The following is a 21,852-nucleotide window of genomic DNA, read 5'->3' as shown; positions in this document are numbered from 1 at the left end:
AATCTCAACAACTCATCTGGAAATGCCCGAAAATATGAATGCAGCAGGATGGTAATCGGCATGATGTATTCCTCCGCTTCATGAGCTGCTCATTTTGGTCCATGACTTGGACTTGTCATTCTGGTCCTTCCACTCGCACACAAGCCCATCTTTCCGGACAACACATCCTCACTCTCTTGGCACAACATACGCATGATCCACACCCTCCGCCTGGAATGCTACACATAACATTGAAACACCAATACAAGATGCAATACTGATGGCTGCCTTTGGAGTCAGTACAGGATGTGACCCCACTTCTCAACATCATTATACTGCACTATGGGAGTGTTCATCCAGAGTGCCTGGTGGAAATCCCAGACATAGAAAGCACCCAGCCTGCACCTCAGGCTGGGTGCTTTCTATGTGCACCTCAGGCGATGGCCTTTTTTTTCTTCTCTGAAGGTGGCGCTCTGCACAAAATAACCGGTTGTGCCACACAACAAAGCACGTCTCAAGGAAGTCAACATCAGCCCTGTGACATGAGCCATAACCTGTTCACCACCATCGACTTGACCTCCTTACTTCTCTGTCACTTCTTAACACTACGAGTCATGGTCACCTCAGATATTTAGTGATGACCTCCGTCGCGGCTCTAACAGAACGTGCTGTTCCTCAGCCAGAAGGAGTGCTATCATTCTACATTGCGACACACGCTCATACTCATTCATATCACAGTCCTCCAACCGCAGCCAGGACTTCAGAGGGAATCCAGTGAGACGATTGCGTTTATAAAAGCCACTGCAGCATGAGCTACGGCAGTACTGTACTCACAACTGAGTCAGGACTGTCTGAACACTAAAAATAACCGCCGTGAGTATTTGGTTGGAGAAGCTGTCAGCAAAGCTGAGGTGGCTCCCACAGAGCTTGAGTGTGTGTCCTTGTATTAAGTGGCAGTGAACATTCCAGCAGGCTGGCGGTTCGTCCTGAATGGTACCTGCTGTTGCAGGACCTGCACGATGTTAATGCTTGGATCCCAGTCAAAGCAGCTCTTTTACTGAATCGTCTGCATATTTGTTCAGCATCAATTCTTCCATGTTGGAAAATAAATATTTACAGTGGAGCCTTCAACAAAACTGGCGCAGCAGCATGAGAGATCCAGAAATCCCGACATGCTAAGTGCCACGTGATGAACTCAATGAAACCTGAAAGACAGAATGGTGCCTCATTTTACCCCATACTGTAGCATCACGGCGCTGTGGCACAAACACACGCCGTCACTGGAGAGGAAGCAAAAACGAAGACAGAGGGAACAGACGACGACTTCCGACTTTATTCCACACCGGCTCTTATCTCACCTAGTTATGTCTCTCTCTGCTCTCTGCCCCTGCTGTGATCCTTCTTTCCCTATTCCCCTTCATTTCACCCCGCAGCGAACATCGTACACTTCCTCTCATTCTTTCCCCGCAGCCACAGGGCCCCCCCTCGCTCCGCGCCTCTTCACTCCCTCTTCCAGACGTCCACCGCTCGAGGCTTTGTTCCTTTTTCCAATGGTCTCTCCATCCCACGGGCCGTCGCTGCTCGCTGTGACCCGTGTGTTTAAGCCGTTGTGACCTTTTTATTTAACCAGCTGTACTTTGCTTCCACGTGTCAACACAAACTGAGAGGCAACACACACCGTCATGGTGAATATCCATCAAGCCAAATGACTTGCTGGTTAGAACACAGACACTGGGCAGATATTCCACGCTGACGACAGCCATCTTCTTTTTCCTGGTCATGTCTTCCAACCAATAGTTCATAAATTATTGTGAAACATTGATGCTGCTGACATCAAACAAAGAGAATTTCAACAAATATTTGATCAAGGACGGCTGAATTTCATGCAGATACTAGCCTCCAGACTGACTGGATTTTTTTTCACTACTAAAAAACTACTGGGTCAATGAGTCTACCAAGTTATATGACTAGATATTATACTATCTCTTCTAAAAATGTGTCAAGTAACACCACAATGTGACACCAAACACACAAGATGTGAGAGACTGAATGGAATCCTTCCATCATCATCGCGTTGCCACTCTTTTAAAATCTTTTGTTGCATAGCAATAATATTCTCTTGAACATCATCTTTATAGCATATTAATAATAGAATTGTAACCGGCTCAGACCTGTAGGTTTATCAATGAGCAAGAAAATACATCATTTTACAGCTAAAATCCAATGAATAACTTTTCACTTCAGCAACGACTTAAAAGAAAAATAGGTCAATGAAACCCGGTTTAAATAATTTGATTTCTTTTGGCCAAACAAGATTTAATAAAAAAAAAGAGTACTAAAACGTCAATATCGATCCTCATCCGGGACCTTATCCAAAAATTCAATTGACAAATTTTACTTCACCTTTGTGAGAATAACTTCTTTTCACTCCAAAAGATGCAAGTTATTCTCACAAAGAAGGTCAACAATAACTGTCCGTCTTCTATGTCAGTGAACAGATTTTACAGCTACGTTTGTGGTCACAACAGGAATGATCGGGCTGATAAGTTGATCATGTGTTTCAATACGTCAAAGCAAGTTGCGAACCAAAGGGGTCACAATTCACTAAGCTTCTGCAAGTCCTTCCAGGTGTGACTCTGACTGGAGATCATCTCTTGTCCTATTGTCTCACCCCACCATCATCGAGGTCCATCTGTCTCTGATCCCAAAGTTGCACTGCCCAACCAATTTCTTGAACCATCTCCAGTCTTGTAGTCCAACACATCTCACACACACTGAAGTCTTATTACATGTTGTCAACTATCTAACCACTTTCTAATCCAAATCCATCCATCCATTTTCAGCTTCCTATCTGGATGCGGGGGCAACAGTTGCAGCAGCCCAAACAATCCTCTTCCAGGCCACTTGCACCAGCTCCTCTGGTGTTCCCAGACCAGATGGGAGATACGATCTCTCCAATATGTCCTGGGTCTGTCTCACGGCCCCCTACTGGACAGACGTGCCCATAACACCCTCCCTTAGGAAGCGTTCTCACCATATGCCGAAATCTCATTTGGCACCTCTCTACTTTGAGTCTCTCTGGAATGTCTGTGCTCCGGAACCCTACCCGTAAGGTTGAGCCCTGACACCAACGGAGAGAGCTCATTTCCGCTGCTTGTATCCACCATATTTCCTGTCAGTCCTCGCTCTAACCCCAAATGTCACTTCAGATGAACATGAATCGTACTGATCAACCAATTCACCTGGCCTTTCCACATGATGAAAAACAGAACTTCAAGTGTCTAACATACTTGAAACAGACATGAGACGTGAGGGTGAGCTGTCATGGCGAATAACTTTAACACCAAAGGCGCGTCAGCGAATCGGACTTAAACGTGGTCAATTGCCGGCATTCACAACCTTTAGAGGTGTCAAGCAACATATGAGAAATCAAAAAGCTGTTTTAACCTTCACTATGCCTTGTCCTTTATCATTCGGCTCCTCCTCTAAGTAGACACGAACGTTCCAGTTTGGAGCGCTACACCATGAATCATCCTCAAATAATTGCGCAGCCAAATTGCGACATCTCCATTTTTCATTTCTTCAACTTCACCTTTGCTATTAGACGGAGAGAAATTCACTTGGTTTGCAGCCAAACATGAGAGCCACATAAATCACGGCGACGGCGGTGAAAGCCACACTCTCGTCTGCCAAATAAAGCAAACAATCATTTGTACTTGTTAAAGCCTGTGGCACCGGGAGGAACATGTGACTCGGTGTATTCACACAGCGGAAAACTGACATCTACCAAGCGCATCAATAGTAAGGAAGTTTGTCTTTTGGAAGGTGGGAAACATTGGGGTTTTTTTCACCACTGGACCAAAACCTTTCATCAATCACTTATTTTGTCGGTTGCTTTTTTCACCCGCTAATCCTATTAAGCCTCTCCCAGGGTGTCAATTTACGACGGTGAGGATCAGAGGGTTAAAGGCTCCCAAAGAGTCAGGGCCCAAATAGGCTTGTGTATTACTGCACTTCTCTTCTGGGTGCTCTCAGCGGAGGATGCAAATCCCCCCCTAAGTGCTCGGCAGGTTAACACGGCAGACCGAGTCGGACATTAGTGAAGGAAAAAAAACGTGTTTCAAACTTTGAACATTTTGCATCATCCATGTCCAACGCCGACATGACTGTTTTGTTGATCAAGATTCAGCTTTATAAGCGTGATGTGGTTTCTCCATGAGAAAAGCCTCTTGTTCTTAGAGGAGACGCTTTAATATTTCACATTCAAAACACTCGCTGCATCAATATCGGAGGGAACAAGCCCCTCTCATATGGCGCACTACTGATAAAATGTTTTAACTGCATTTGCTTTCACCTCCCTCCCCACTTCACAATGGCAACAAGACAGGGCCAAATACATCCAAATTTATTAGGGATAATCAAATCTAATAATCTATTTTAATGTGTTTATTAATGAAGCAAATCAAATCTCCCTCAGTGGGAACCCTTTAATTGAATTGCTTTTTATTCGTTCTTGAAACTCAGGGGGTCCCTAAATGCTTCCCACTTGGAACTCCGGCGTCAGTAGGTGGTTCATTTGTCAACCCGACAATGGAACGGGGGAAATATATTGCCGTAAAAAGGTAGAAATACAGGGACAATTAAAAAAAAAAAAAAAAAAAAAAAAGAGCATACTGACGACAATGCGAGACGTGAAGTCATGTTGCCTCGCTGCCGAACAAACCTTACAAACACCACATGGATTTGACTTTATTTACTTTCAGAACTAGTAAATAAAGACACAATTTGTCCATGGAAAAGTTTGGTGTTGTGTGTGTGGTGAATATAGAAAACTTGCATCATCTCCTCCCAGAAACGCTACAATGAGTGTAAACACCCCAAAATGCACGATGACTGCAAATCCTGAAATATTCTGTCTCCCTTCCAGCAGGGAACACATCCAATTCTCACGGATATTCTTGAAAAAAAAGCCCAGAGGAATACGATATTTTAGCAACATACACATCAGGGTTCCCAAATATGTATTTCAACATCCCACTCCAATCCGCAGAAGAAGCGAAATTGAATTGAGTTATTGTGAAATTACACTGGAAACTCAAAGAAAAGTGTCTCTCACACACACGGGATACCCCTCAACGCGGCTTTCTGTTTTTGCTGAACTGCTTTCGACTAAAGGAGGAGTCCCACCGGTGGTTTACGCCGTGATTTTTCAGTGGAACTGGAACATTGTGTCTAGGAAAACGTTGTTGCTGTTGAATTTTTAAACTTTACGCTTGGCAGAAACCTCTGACTGTCTCAAAACTTGTTTGGGAAAAAAAACAACTTTGCAGATGTTCAAATTAGTTAATGCAGTTCTGGGGTCTAATACTTTTGTGGAATGAAAGCAGTGGCACCGTGAGAAGCTCTGAGAGAGAAATTACTTCACTGTATAAAGAACAATTGATCTCAACTAGACTTGTGTGTGTGTGTGTGTGTATATATATATATATATATATATATATATATATTGCTAGAACTGCTTAAAAAATGACTGAGTAGGAGCTGTTTACAAGATACATGGTGAAAATATATATATTTGTATTCATGTCTGTGGATACATTTTATAATTTAAAAAGCCCTAATTTTATATAAGTCATATTTTTGTTTTTTTCTGGGATGAAAACATAGACAGACAATTTAAATTCCAGCGTTCTTACTTTTGTTATTATTAATTTCTTTAAGAATTGTAATGGAAATGTTATTTGTTAATATTAATTCGATATGAATTAATGCACGTGGTAAATATGTAAGAGTAAATTTACACCAACTCCACAAAAAAAGGGTTTAAAAAAGAAATATATAATTAGATTCAACTGGCTTTATTCTTACTACAAGGGGGAGGAATACATTATTTATAAGTATATATTATTTAAGGACTTTCACACCTTTGAATTTCTGAAGATACTTGTTATGAAGAAGCAAGACACGAATAAAGAAAGGTGAAAAGTGTGAATAAAACTAGTGCAAAACAAAGATATGTTTTTCATCCAACAATTTGAATGAAAAGAAAAATAAAATTTCTGAGAGAAAGAAGGGAAATTAAAGTGTATACAGAGATGGCTAAAGTGTAGAATAATGTGATGGAAATATTTTTCAGGGCTGTACAGGAGGTCCAGATAAACACTGGCAGAGAGCGACTTTTGGCCCCCGGGCCGCACATTAGGTACATGTTTGTGTAGCAAGCTCTAGACAGGGAGTTTATTGTTTTGAGGTTTGGTCACCTACGCCTGTCGACATCTTATTCCCCAATAACACTGCAGCATTGGTGGGAACTGAGGCCAGAGTGACAGGGGCAGTTGCAGTGTGTACATGCTCCACTAGATGTCACTGAAGTTGTCTGGAAAACTGCTTCGCGACGCCTCTCTTGCTTCATAAAGGGCAACGACAAAGCCAACTAGCACAAGCAGGCCAACACTTTCACCGAGTCCTGCCACACTCTGAATATTTCATGAGGCCATAGCAGCATTCTCGTTTCAAACGCAGGCTGTGGCGGCTCCAGATGGGACTGATGTGACGTGGAGACCGACCCCGTGCTCTTGTAAATGCCGCTCACACCGGGCTTTGAACATGAACTGCAGCTTTGGGAGCTGAATGAGCAAAGTTTTCTGGCGACAGCCCAGGTGAATGTTAAACCTCCACACCGCCTTCCCCTCTCCACCCACGCACGCACGGCCGGACGCGCTGTCATTCAAAAGGTCGGGGCGGACAGAACCTTCATTTTGGCTGCAGACATTCAGAGGTTCCCTAATCTGGATTTACGACCTCCATGTTACATTTATGAGCTGAGATAGCTGTGTTTGCAGGAGATTTCACAGATAAGCCGCAGGAATATCAAAACCTTCATATTTCAATTCTCCGCTGAATATCCGCATCCAACTTTCTCGCCCGCCGATCCTCCCTCCATCACACGCTATTCCAGAGAACCAAAAATAAAACCTGAAGAGGGTTGGCTGAAGGGCAAACTTTCCACGGAGTGATCAAGACATTTCGCGCACATCCCATTTATATCCTGCCCTTCCAGTTTAAGAGGGGAAAATGAGCGATCTCACGCCGCATTGGCTCCTCAAAGGAAACCGAGCTGAATAATTACAGCGCAGGCCGATAATAAACAATGTGGCGATGATAATCCATCTGAAATCTCAAATAAACACAAATAAAATCAATTGTTGGGCAGGTAAAAAAGTGTCACTCCTGACAAGGACGATTTGAGGGAACATCAGAGCGGGCTTCAACGGGGCCTGAGCTGAAAGCAGCAAGTGTCAGACTTCATAGGAAAGTCATGCGATGATCTTTTATACTCATTATAAGGTGCGACGCTTCTTGTCTTCGCGGTGGCACCGCTCAAGACAACTCTCCGTGGAGCTCCTGGCTGACAGAAGTGAGAATCCGCAGATGAATGTCACGCCTACAGGCATCAGGACCTCATGGGCCGGCCGGGTTTTATTGTCTCCAAATTGCAGATTGCAAGACAAGAGATTCGCCAAGCTGATCTAATGAAAGCCAAAAGTATTTCGCTTCAGCGACTGGTGTTTCGCTCGCCTTCTGCTGCACTGCATTAAATTGTCGATAACATTTTGTATCAACGTTTACAGGGTGATTCAAAGCACAACTTCGGTCTGTACAACACAAGCCAGGGCTTTTTTTATTTCAGTTATCGTAAAAAAAACAAACAAACAAACAAAAAAAAAAATATATATATATATATATATATATATATATATATATATAGTTATTTTTCAGTTATCATAAAAAACAAAAAAAAAACCAAATAAAAAAATAGTTATTTGTCAGTTATCGTAAAAAAAACAAAAAAACGTATATATATATATATATATATATATATATATATATGTATGTAGATAAAGTCCTCTCTCATCGCTGAGGAAATGTGGTTATAGAGTTTTCACTTCATGCCTCGTGTACAGATGACGGCAAATCAATAGTCGCTCGACAACAATAACCCAAATATTGACCTGATTATGGGCTCATACATTATTCCATTCATAACACTGTGTATAGCCGGCGACTCAATCCTGCACTAAATGTTTGATGTCACTGATGCAGGTCATAAATGCATCAATACAAATTGAAATCCTAGCCAAGATGTCAGACGATACCTGTGTCAAACTCGTGGTTTGGGGGCAAAATCTGGCCCACGAAGGCAAGACCACTATTAACGCATGAAGTCTGAGAAGAAAAAAAGGACACATCCAACATCATCTACTGCCACATGGTAGAACTTAAACCCACTGTTAGCATCCTGTCTCTGACAGCCACACAGATGCAGCACTGAAAACTTCTGCTCACATAGGTGCTCACTGGGGATTGTCGTTGCCAAGATGTGCATTTGTTGACGGGTCAATAGCAAGGGTGGGAAAGACGGGGAAAGGGGCCGCATAATTGATGTGAGGTTCCAGGAAACCAAAAGAATCTCAAATGACACTTTTCTGAATTAAACATATTGAAATAGGAGAACGTTTAACTACGACATGCTTGAAACATTTTATTGGGTTATATATTATTTCATTGTATTTCTAAACATAAATCATAAATAATGGAAGGTCGTTTATGAAGAAGAATTTCTTGGCAATAAAAATATGACTTTGAAAAGGGCACTTTATTACACGTCGTTGTCGTCCATACATTGTTAATTTATCTATTTTGACGGAGCGTAACTCATTGAAAGGAAGGAAAATTTGTGCTTCAGTGCAAGTCTAGAATGAAAAGGAAGGAACCAAGTCATTTACATGCCGGGGGTTAGAAGACCAGCTAAACAGCTCAAACAGCGAACCCATCAAAATGGTTCTATGTCGTGGCGTGTTGTTATCGTGATGTGTGCGCGAGCGGGACGGAGGAACGGTGCGAGCAGAGCTGGATCCCTGCGTCTTCCAGTCATTAAAGCTTATTTGTCTGAGTGCTATTCCACTTGGCTGGGTTGAGATAAACTATTTGTTCTGGCGCTGCACTCCTCCGTGGCAGCGGTGACACATGTGAGGGAAACCAGGGCCTTTATGCACAGGCTCCACTCGACACCCAATCACAGAGCAAAACAAACATCTCCCACCCTTTATCACCTGTCAGGAATGACTGGAAACAAGACAGCACCTGTTCATGCGACACCTTCAGGATCGAGGGCAGTGTCAACTCTGATCTACAGCAGCTAATCCGTACCGCCATGCACCAATTAGCATCGAGTTCCCACGTATTCTATATTACTTCCCCCACATGTGCCTTTTATAAAACCAGCTCAAGTGAATGAGTCAAAGCAGCGTTTCGGAAATGTTGAGGATGAATGGCAAGAGTAATTTGTCATGTATCCCCAGGTAGGAGCTTTTGCTCAATGACACCCCAAAACTCATTGTAAGAGGGATCTACGCGCTCAACTGTAGATGAGGACAAGTCCCAAAATGTGAATGAATTTGCGAATCACTGGGGTGTCCCAGGATTATACCAAGAGTTTACACACGTCTTTAATTTGGGATCCCATAAAGTGAACTTCGATGAACCAATATACGCAATGCAATTTGGGCATCAGTAGTTGAAAGGCAACAGGAAGTTCACTTCCTTCTTTAGACTTCAAAAACAAGGGGGCGGAGACAGGACGCTGCCGGTTAAAAGATTTGGAGCAACAGTTCTGCCCTTGAGATTTGCTCATCTTCCAGCTGTTCAGGGACGCCTGAAGTGGTTCGCAGTTTGAACATGCTCACCAGTAGTGATGGGTGGATGAGGTTTCAGACACAGTATTGAAGGCTTCATGAGGCTTCATGGCACAGTGTCCTGATTTTCAAAGGCCACCACATGGTCTGCTGGAAAATGTTTGGACTTGAACAACTAATTTAATAAAGCCTCACATCATTTCGAAACTAAATATATATATATATATATATATATATATACATATACTTTAGGAGTGAGAACTGACGCAGTTGTCTCGTGTGTAAGAGTGCAGATTCATTTTTCCGCCAAGGTGAAGCAAAAAATGAGTAGAACGGTTATTTTACTTCTGGAAGTAAAATGATGCTTTTAAAGGTTATAGACATTAAAGCAAGAGACATGCAGGAAACCAGGAAAACTGGTGGAATAAAAGCATTATTATGTCACTAAAATGTCAAATAAAAGTGGGATGTTGTGACGGCATTTTAATATAAGCAAAAAAGCCGATTACGAAATAAGATTTATTAATAATGTTTACTTCTTCATTTAAAATAAATTAACAAGCCAAACCTTATAGTAAAATGGATAATATATATCATATTATTGTATAATAATAAAAAAATATATATAATATTTAAAATAATGCTGATAGCGATCTATAAATATTTTAAATACATATTTTTAAATTTAATATAAATTTCACTAAAGGGAGACAATATAAGTGGGAAAAATACAAGATCAGGTCCTTACTTAAACATGGGTATACTGAAATATAGAAATACAAAGCTTGTATTTCTATCCTTGTTAGGACATTGTGAGGTTTCTCATTGCCATAACCCTTTCCCCAGCCTCTCACCCTAAACCTAACCATCCAAAACACATGGCTAACCTTAACCTGGACTGTAAATTGCAAACTTAAACCCAGTTATACTGACCAGGTTATTTTGCGGCGCTTATTACCCAATTCAGAGTCACACGCACGCACGCACGCACGCACGCACGCACGCACGCACGCACACGGATTGACTTAGCTCAGCAAGAAGACTTTCACGGATGGCGGTTTTTCTTTCTCTTTCTGCTTGACAAACTTATCAACAGTGCTCAGGTGCTGCCCATCTGCTCTTTTAAATACACACATTTGACACACACACACTGCTTACACAAGCTATGGGAATAAACTGCCAATTCCCTCTTTCTACCTTTTTTTTTTCTGTTCTCTGACCATATCCCAATATGTTGTCCACGCTCCACCCTCTCAAACCACTTCCTTGCCCTCATTGTGCCAGATTCACTGCCCGAAAAAAAAGCTGTCATCCTCCTTTCTGGGGTTTATTTAATCGTTCTCTGGAGGTGTGATGTCCACAAACTCCACATGCTCATCTCAGATTTTATCGCACAATGACAGTGACTGCGAGCCCTGCTGTGCTGTGCAAGCCCACCGTGTACAAGGCAACAGATGGCTGACAAAACACACACTGACAGACAATCGCCTCAGTGGCATTTGTTCCCCCTTATTTTCCGGTCAGTGCACTTCAGAATTATATTTAATCATACAATATTTAGGTAAACAATGAACTGAAGTCTTTCATTTCATGCCCATCACGCAACTACACACTTTGCAAAATCAGGATGAGGTTTGCCTCTACGCAAAATAACTCAAAAGCAGATCAAGTGACTTCACTGACATCTCTAGGAAGTAATGATAGAGGGGCAAGGAACAGAATATACATATGGTTCTCACCATCTGAATCCATGAAGATTTGAAAGACCTTTCACTAAAAGATTTGTCATTCAAGTACAGATCTCAATAAAAGTTTTTTTTTGTGCTGCAGACAAGAATAATGCGTCACTGAGTCAAACACCGGCGCCAACTTGTGGTGTAACCAGAGGAAGCACTGCAGCGTGTGATGTTGCAGAGGGAAGATTTGAGTGGTGGTTTTTCGAGGTACAAGAGAGCCTCAAGTAAACAAAACAGTTCTTTAATTCTTACTATTAAACCATGTCTCGCACAGGATGAAGGGCCCGACGCTGAAAGTTAGTGATGGACAAGGGTGTTGTACTCGCTTAAGGGACACCGGCGCAAAACACATAGTGTTGGTAACCAAGGTTGACTTTCCCCACTGTGGGACAACACAATATATAATCTAATCTTTTCCGTTTGTTGTTGTTTGTTTACACTTCAGAGCACTGACAAAGCCAGTGGTTGACAATGATCCCTTGTTCTCGCAAGGTGCCTCATAAGCTCTGTTGCCCGATAAGAACTTCCAGCCACCACGCAATGGTTCGCCATCTCTTCCCTGAAGCTTTAGAGCTTGTTAACCTGCTCACGGACTATGCCACCTCTATACAAGAGCCTTCACACACTGTGCTGCCTTGGATTTTACCAGCTAAACTTCATTTACTGTATCTGACCTTCGTGAGACACTTACTATTTTTCACCTCCGAATCATGCTCTTGAATGTTTTCCTGATTTTGACCTAAAGTGACCCTGTTCCACCACTGTCACTCTTCCTTCTTTCACGATTGCTACCTTGGGTCTGATCTGACATCGGAAAAGAAGTGTATTGTCGGCAGTGATGAGCGGCTCACCATCAATACATCCTGAATTCGCTCATACAAAACTCACACTCACATATACCACACGCACATAGGGAGCATTGTCGGAACGTCCTCGGCAGAAAACCTTTGAGGAAGCCACGGAATAGAAACTGAGGTATTTGCGAACCCATGAATTGGCGGAATTACGTACAATTCAGAGGAGGGGGAAAAAGAAATCCCCACAATGTTTGTTTACTGACCCAAACATGCCGGCTGGACAGCGGTGCCGGCTGAAGAAGTGACCTCCGTTCAAAGTTCCATTTGTTAGTCAATTATCTTTATTCTTCCAAGCAGAAAATAAGGCGCGCTAAATGCTGAGGTGAGTTAAGCTTAAAACACCAAGCAGACACTGTCATTAGGCTGCGCTTTATTGGGGCAAAGATTGTCTTCCTGAGCAACCGGAGGGAAAAGTCCAATGCCAATACTCATTTGAAAGCACTTTCTTGATTTCCAAGACTCTTTTTGGGCTTTGAAAGTGAGAAGAAGTCAATATGGTGTATTAGCTCAGGTGTTGGACTCCCAACTAAATGCTCACCAGGATTTTAGGTCTTAAGACTAGCAAACCCTTGACACATCATTTGAGTCTTCAACCTGAGGTTTGTATCACAATGCAGTGGTGCCACTATAGAAATAAACAGTGCTTTCAACATTAACATCTAAGCTTATTTTTCCTACATAAGCTAGCATACTAACACGCTACCATAACTGAAATCATACAGCAAATTAAAGCAGCATTGCCAGGCAAAGACTCTATGTTTATCACACCAAAAAACAAAACTATTCTGGGGGAAATTTTGCCATGACTGTAATAGCAAGCCAAGTGATGAGCTCATGTACTAAAGGAATTGGTCCAGTGTTTCACAGCTCTGTGAAAACACTGTATAACATGCTGATGGAGTAGGTACTACCCAGCAAGGAGTCAGTTATCCATACTGTTTTAAGACTTGCATAAGTGGGTTCCCAGATTTTCAACTACTGTCATAGACCTCACTTTAGCTACGCTGCAGATTTTTGCTTTTCAAATCGCTCTGACCTGAAAAATGCAGTCTACTACCTTGTGTTGTTGAATTGTAGCAAGGAACAGTTCAGGCCTACTTTACGTTGTTCGATTGCTAGGGATGCACCGATACAGTATGGCAAATATTGGTATCGGATCGATACCCGTGCTCATAAAATGGCCACCGATACCATGACACCAGTATCACTTAACAGCAACACGGAATTTCTGAATGTCAGTTTATGACAATTTTGTTAAATATTTTAAGTTACTATATATATTACAATATGTGTATCAGGTAGTACTGAAATACAAGTACACGCAGAGTACTCATTTTGGATTGGTGCATCCCTACTTTTAACTCAATCCACTTTTAATTTTTATTTTTTTAATGATATTTGGTGGAATGGATTTGGTTACTAAATAGTCACACACCACATAATGTGCATCCTTAATATTTGTGTGAACACTATGCGACATTCAACCTGGATCGCTCCACTTTTAATTGTGGCAGCAACTTTCACCACCTCCTTTGTGTCTTCCTTTTGTTGTGTGGAAAACTGGATCATAAATTAGAACCGTTTGTTCCTGGAACAGAATCAATACAGCACAGCGGTAAGTTAAAGACTTCTTGTGCTGCAGCTCTCACCTCTCTGTCACCTTGCCGCTATGAAATATGAACCGAGGATGCATGTGTGGGTGTATGAATCACATCTATGCCTTCTATAGGTCAATTGTGCTCGCGGGCAGGAGATCATTTTACAGTCTTGTTCTTAAGTCACTGATGTCAAAGAGGATTGCGCATGACTCAGGAACGTACCAGCAGAGAGTCTCGGCCTGGTCCGGGGCGTCTGCATCTCTTGCCGTGCGTGGGGCAGCATGTGGTAGCGCTTGGCTTCGTTGACCAGGTCCCGACACGCCTCGGAGGATTTGATCAGCTCTTCGTTGTCCACCACGTTGAGGAGGTAGGACGGGTGGATGAAGGGAAGGCGCACCACTGCCAGCAGATCTGACAAATGCTGCGGAGACACGACCACAGGGGAAGTTTGAATAACATCATTAGTGAGGGGGGGGGGAAGATGATTGAATAACAAAACAGAGGGAAAGAAAATAAAGACACAGAACGGCAGTTACAGGACTGAAATGAATTTAAACGGAGGGAAGCTGCCACGGATGATCAAAGAGGTTTTATGTGAGCAGCATTGAACAAATAGCAGAATTAAACACTGATCACAGTCAGTAAACAAAGACACCTCAGTTGGATTCACTCCCGCGCTCATTGTAATTGTAGTTTACTGCTGTCAAAGTAACCAATGTCATAAACGGCGGAAAAAAAAACTCACTTCTTTTAAGAATATTACATGAGTCAGCATGTGCGTCAAGACCTTGTTCATTTATGTAAACCCTTGTTTCATATCAGGACATTTGAGATTCATTCCAAGCACGTGACAGTATAGACAAATAATGCAGATTTATCACCTGCATTTTTCAGAGCACCAATTCCAGATGCACCACATTAAACAGTGTGATGTCATAACTAAAATATCCTCAATGAAAGAGTTCCGTGAATACCAGTTTTTTTTCATACATAACGGTCTATAAGCTCCGGGTGCTGTGGTGCAGTCTGTGCCGCAGAAAGGTCAGTGGTGCATAAAAATGCATGAGGATCACTTCTAAACTAGTTTTGAAAAGAGGGTCCAGCATGGAGACTGACTCCTGAAACAAACTCGATAATGTTCTGAATTTAAATCATGAACTCCCAGCATCTTTTATTTACGTTAAAGCGCTCAAAATGCACCGTTTTCGTCCATGTGTCCAAAGTTCCGACACCAGAGCCAGCCTCATATGCTTTTTGTTTTTGGACACGCGGGCGAAAACATCACACTTTGAGCGCATCGGTAAATAAAACACCTGTGACTTCATTGACTGAATATTTTGGCAGCATGACACTATTTAGCCTGTAAATATCCATAGCTACGCCTTTCTATAAGCCACAGGGTTCAGACCGCGAGAAAAAGTAGTGGCTTATAGTCTGGAAATTACGGTAAAGCAGATTGATGGAGGAAAAATTTAAGATAAAAAAACTTTCAAGTACAATAAATACTATTTCATCTCCTTGCTGCAAAGCATTTGCTCACTGCTGGTGCACGTCCACACTGTTTAAACATGTGAGTACAGATTCAAATATGAAAATGTGACTATTCACCATGAATTACTAAATTCAAAAGATGCATTTTTTTTAAATAGTATTAAGAGCGACAACAACAATACAAATGAAACAAACACGGTTCTAGTTCTTGGTGACATCAGTGTTAATTCTTTGTGAATAGGTGATTCATCTCTTTACAGAATCTTGACGTCTACCTCCAGTCACATTCTGAAAACTGAAAATGACATTACACATAATAGAGAGCAGCTGGAATCTTCTCAAGTGAGATACAATGTTTTTCTTTTCAACTATAAGAGGGCATGAAAAGGAAAAAAAAAGATATTCCTACAATCTAATTCCTTCTTATGTGTGGTGCTCCTTAGGATTTTGAACAATAACTACGACATGTTGAAGCACGCTAAGGCATTTCATGCTTTTCTGTTCTTGTTTCCAACTTCAACAGTACAATTACTACAGTTTTCTATTGATATCTATCAACAAAAATGAGGCCACAGTCATCAATAAACAGCAGAAAACGACAGGAAAGAAATCGACTGAGGGGAAAGCACTTCACCAATGAAGTCCACCTCATAACTCCACCCAGAACGGATCCAGCTGTTACAACATGATTTAAAAGGAGCAGGCAGTCTGTGCTGCTCAAGCTCCATCATGGGAAACTTTTGTTGGTGCGAAGGATCTTCTATTTCTGTTCAAAATCCTTACAAACAAATGCAAGTTTGCGCTTGTTAAAGAAAGCTATATCATCCTGATATTGATGTAAGTTACAGGCTGCATGAGAGAGACTCCAGGCAAATACGGTTCAGCAGAGCAAGACATTAATAATTTATATAAACAAAACAAAACAAATTGCACAATATCCCTAATATACACACTGGGCTGTGCATTTAAAGAACTGAATTATACACCGCTTTAAATGAGTATTCACGCAATATTCGTCGCTACAGTCCCAGCACACAAATTCCAATCATTTGTTGAAGTATTTACAGAAACCAAGTTTTGGCAAACCACCCAGAGTCCCCTACTTAGTAAGTCTGTCAACTGAAAAACAGAGAGATTGGAAGATGAGTAAAACTATATGGACATGCAAATAAGCCGCAAGGGCTCACAAGAGAAGTGTTTCTCATCCAAAACTCAGATTCAAGCAGTTAGTCTGGAGCTAAACAGGGATAAGAGTCAATATTCTGCCCCGCTGGTCACATACATTACCCGTGCTTATGCTGTATAGGTGTGCTGAGACAGAGCAAGGACGTTCTGTTTCCATGGCGACGCAGTCTATAGCTCTGACTGCTGAACCTCTTCTTGTGTGTGTCAGTGTATTCTCCTATGACGGTCTCATCTGTGTCGACAGTGAAGGCTGTAAACAAGCATGCGGGAGAGCAGGGTCGAGATTGACCCCGCTGACCCTCCGGCTCTGAGCGACGTGACCGTGTCGTGCAGGGAGTGCGACAAAACAACAGAGTCACTGGCACATCCTTCAGCGCAGAGCAAATAATAAGCCGACACTCTGCCTTCGTGTCCTGCTCCCCCACCTGAGGCCTGGTGCTACGGCACGTCTCCCTTTCGTCTTCGGCCGGGGTTCGGTGTGCGACTGACCAGAAAGAAGAGAAACCAGGCAGCCAGAAGCGGGGAAAGTGACGGGGAGAAGCGGGGAAGAGGTGGCAAGAAGGGGACAGGACACGCGATGGCAGCAGGAAGATAAATGAGCACCAAGGACAGGGTAAGGCTAAGAAGGATGGGAACCTAAAAGAATTGAAAAGTAGACAAGGGGACAGGAGAGAGATTGTGGTGGTCAGTGGAATCTGCTGATGACTAAACTCCAGGCAGAAAGCTGACTCCAGAAATTTTCTTTCTACCCTCCAGATACACACAAACCGCACGATGGGACTCTGTAAGTGATCACAGTTCTCTTGAGGGACTTGGTGTGATAAATAATGTGCGTGTTGGACGAAACAATTGATAAGATGAAGTCATTACAATAGTAATACAGCAAGAATTTGAATAGGCAGCTATTCAGCTATGTAGCTTTGTAGCAAAACAACGTTGTTTTTGGTAGCTATGTGTACATAACCCTTGTTCTACAAGGCACTTTCTTTAAAGCAGTGAGGTGAAACTTTTATTACTTCCTGCATGCCACCTCACTGAAGGTCCATTATGCATCTTACACTATATATGCAAAATTCTTCAGGCCGCAACCCCCACAGTGCTACTCACTGGTGAACCCTACCACCCACACAGAAAGTAGTACATGTATCTCAGGTGGGAGAGTGGTTGGTCAGTTCAATCCAAGCCTCTGATGTGTTCGTGCCGTTGTGGCCCTGAGCAAGACACTTAGACCCTGCTTGGTATAGAAGGTCAAATTCTGCTGCGGTGTTGTGACTTAGACTTAGAGACTTAGACTAGACTTTATTGATCCCTTTGGGATGACTCCCTCCAGGAAATGGGTGACTCAGTGAAAAGAGCATTGGTTGCAAGACAAGCATGGACACCCCCTCTCACTCCCAAGGCTTGCCACCATCTTTTAGTGGCTACTATTGTATGTTGACAAAGTCAGCCTTAGCGGAGCATGTTGACACATTAGTGTCTGAATGGAATGAGAATGAGAATGTCCCCTCCTGTGTGAGGTTTAGCATCATATGTGGCTCTCCTTCTACCTGACATAGAAGTCACCGTGACTGAAATGCACAGCCATTTGAAGTAACACTACCAAGTATAGAACATCAAAGGAGCACCATCCCATGGCCATCTATAAATGAAGCACAGACCATGGGGTCAGGAAAGGCCACGGAAGGCGGTACATGCGTCGAAATTGAACACTAAATGCATCAATAGTGCAATGCAAGTATAAGCGTCATTTTAAAGAGCGCACGAGAGGGATTCTGATTTAAATGCCACTAAATAATGCAAATATAAACACAGACAAAGAAGACGTGTTGCCCATCAGCCAGTATTGTACATATACTTTAAACTCCAACGATGAATAAACGTCCTATAATTAAAAGGGAGAGTGATATTCTGTTTCCTGTTAAAGTAGAGCTAGATATAGCCTTTTCTTTCCCAGCCCACGGCTTCCACTGCGTTTAGCACTTTGGCCTGTTGCGTGACTGACTCCCCTCAGCAAGGAAAAGCTGGTGCTTCTCTGAGATTCGATTCTATGTACTTGATTCTATACACAGATATTGTGCAAATACATCCACGGGTATACAATCCCAGGGTGCCACAGCACTGTGAAATTATCAGCCTTCGATTTAGAGTAGGCATATTTTCATTTTTGTTTTGTTCATCTTCTTCCGAGTCCGATTTGGATGCCCCTTGCAACAGTGTGCCACAAAGCTGGAGGAAGTAACCTTTGGTAAATGCAGAAGGCATGTCTTATGGCTCGACAAATCTGCCCCACTGTAGCCTCTGACTCATCCCAGTACCATCTGAGATCCACCTCAAAATCCCAGGCTTTAAAAAAATACAATTTAAATGTTTTAAGTGCGAGTGAGTTTGACACCCCGCTATATCGGATATGTTAGTCCGGAGTGACTCGTGTAAGCAAAAAGTAAAAGCTTCTAAAGGTAGTGGTTTTAAGCCTGAAGGAAGTGACTCCCTCGATTATACAAATGCTGCTATCAGATTTAAATAGAAGAGAAGCCTTTTGGTAGTGAGCCACTTTTCTGCTGGTTTACATAACAACCTCACCGTGGTGTAAGAATATTGCATCATTACAGATAAACACTTCCGCAGTGCTCCGTTCCCTTCAAAGATGAGATGTTTAAATCCAGTCGGGTTTCATATGGGAGCAGTCGGAAATGGCTCGGTGTCTGACCCACGCAGCAGAATCAAAGCGGCATGTGGTCCAGCTTCAGCCAGGTGGTGAACTTACCGGCACGGCAGAAATAAATGTGCTCAAATGCATCAAGGTGCAAAGGAGAAATCTTGCTCCCATTAGGGACGACAGATGGATGGAGCAGACAACCCCTGGTTCCAATTCTGCCCCGAGTCAGCTCCAGAGTAAAACTTTTTTGATAGGTGGATTGCATCTTAATATTCTCCCTGACAGGTGAGCTATTTTTGGAGTTTTAAATTTGCATTATTTTGTGCCTGGATTAGCCTTAGGAGTCTATTTTAGCATGCACTTGCTTTTCGTTGCTCGCGTGTGGCGAGACTGGATGTGCTCTCCGGGTTTAAAAGTAACATTTTATTCATCAGACTCTCAATTATTTTGAGCAAACAAGCGGTGGTAAAGAGACACAAGTCAAACTGGCATTTACTGCAATAGAAAATAAAGCGCTTAATACTATTATCGGTCACAACATTGACTAGTCTTTGGAATAAGCTCAGTGCCCTGTAGGAAACGAAAAGGTGCATAAAATAACAGATGAAAGAAAGAATACTTGCCACAAAAACTATGTTTTTATTCATATTTTCAACATCTATTTAGAACTCCCAACAATGAATGAAAAGAGGATCTTGAACTTCACACAGAATGTTCTGCGGCGACTGTAACCTCAGCATAGAAAGGATTTCTGGAAAGCTTCACACAAGGCAGCTACAACTTCCACTCCAAACTCACATCTCCATGTTTGGCTACGTCTTGATCGTACTGTGACCTTGTCATTCAGATGTTTAGAATACTTCTTTTGATGCAACATCTTGCAAAGTCGCACCTCACTTCCGAGCCCTATACACCGTTGACTCGTATGGATGACAGCGTTTCATTGAGTGTCTCCTGAGGTAAATTTAAAAATGTGAACGACGACAAGAACTGAAGGAGCCAGCAAACTTTTCCTTGTGAGAAGCGAAAGGCAAACAGAAGCACCACCTGTTTGTGCGCACACATCTGCTGAAGAGCCCAGCGCTTGCCAAATATCATTAAAAATGGTGGTTCAAATACCTCAAAAAGGAAGCACCTGCTGTTTCCAAGAAGGTAAAGACAATGAATGGATAAATCTACCAAGAGGTGCCCACGAAACATATGGCTGGACTTCATAAGCAGGGATTCATGGGCAGACAGAGTTCGCTTTGTTCAACTTATGCACTGTATTGAGCATGGATTTTGTGTGCTCCTGTTGAGCAGATGGCTCTGCCTACCAGATACTTCAATCCAAAAAGAGGTGTCATACACTCATTTATATCCTTTGGATCCATGAAGAGCTTTATTTACTTAGTTATTAGGTGACTGTGATAAGAGACAAGGAACCCGGCCAAAGGTCCCAAAGACGTAGACAGGGTTTTAGCTAGGAGGGCGTCTGCAACACATGAAAAAATGGACGCCTAATTCACGACCGTAGCTTGGCTGCTAGATGGCGCTAGATGTTTTGCTGACACCCAGACAGACAGCTCTGAATGGTTCAGTTTGTTCAGTTCAAGAACATTATTATTATGATTTCAATATTCTTTTCTAAATAACATAATGCCAACTCAACCACTGGGGTTCATGGACGGCAATGAACAATTCAGTTATTTGACATTTAAATGCAGGAACATCTGAACACAGCTGGCATGCGCACGATGAGCACATGCACATAGTTCACCCTCACATGAGAACCCTTCATCTTCCCAAATCCAGTTTGTCATCACTATAAATGTTGGAGAATGAAAATCAAAATTAAATGTTAAGAAGTTGCAAAAAATGCGACTACACATCCTGTGTGTGACGTCATAATCTGGCGACAGCCTGGTCAGAGTACAGCACTTTGCTTACAGTGGTTTGAATTGTGGTAGCAAAAAACATTTCTTTGCAAAGTTGCTCTTGTTTTGCAGCCAACTCCATTTTCTCTGCCTCTTCAGACTAACCGATCACATCAACCTGCACTGGTCTCCTGTTGCGATGCAATCTTCAACCCCGAGAAAAACACAAACTTCCCGCCTTGTCAGAGTGACGAGAAATCATAATGCTAAGGAAAAACGAAAACTACTGTAAAGACTTATGGAATTGCGATCCAGATCTTCGGGAAACAAAGCACATTCAACAGAACAAAGCTCACGATCTGTTGCTTTACGTCAGAAATAACCCTGGTGGGAGCACGCTTCGCGGCAAAAGTTCATTAGGTATCAAACTCACAAAGTGTTCCTGTGTAATTCACTTCCATTTTCACTCTCCATGCTCCTTCTCTCGCCCTCTTTTTATGGTAAAAAAAAAAGGACTCTCCCTCTATGAGTCTAACTACCTTACTATCTCACCCACTTCTTTTCTTACTTACCATTTCTCTCTCTTCCTCTCTGCACCTCCATTTCCAGCCCAGCGCTCTTCCTCCCACACATGCATACATCGATATGGAAATGAGAGAGAGTTGAACACTCACAGCTAATATTTAAATCCAAAGTGTCAGACCTTGTGAGAGAGAAAAAAACAGCTTCCTGCCAGCCATTGAATCTACAAGTACACAATTCTACAGATGCTGTTAGCGCAGTGATATTTGAAGAGGCT

General features: G+C 42.4%; 1 protein-coding gene across 4 annotated transcripts in view; it reads right to left on the bottom strand.

Annotated features, from left to right (window-relative positions):
- The window catches only part of LOC128746753 (kelch-like protein 29), a 272,806-nt gene that overhangs the window by 48,782 nt on the left and 202,172 nt on the right, over positions 1-21,852 (bottom strand). For all 4 annotated transcript variants that reach the window (XM_053844042.1, XM_053844040.1, XM_053844039.1 and 1 more), the window contains one exon: positions 14,088-14,286. In XM_053844042.1, coding sequence (XP_053700017.1) covers positions 14,088-14,286 — 199 coding nt within the window. The remainder of the gene's footprint in view (positions 1-14,087; positions 14,287-21,852) is intronic.

Source organism: Synchiropus splendidus, chromosome 15 (genome assembly GCF_027744825.2).
Source record: "Synchiropus splendidus isolate RoL2022-P1 chromosome 15, RoL_Sspl_1.0, whole genome shotgun sequence".
NCBI classification, from domain to species: Eukaryota; Metazoa; Chordata; class Actinopteri; order Syngnathiformes; family Callionymidae; genus Synchiropus; species Synchiropus splendidus.
The sequence above is the reverse complement of the archived record's forward strand: the minus strand, read 5'-3'. Positions and strand labels throughout refer to the sequence as shown.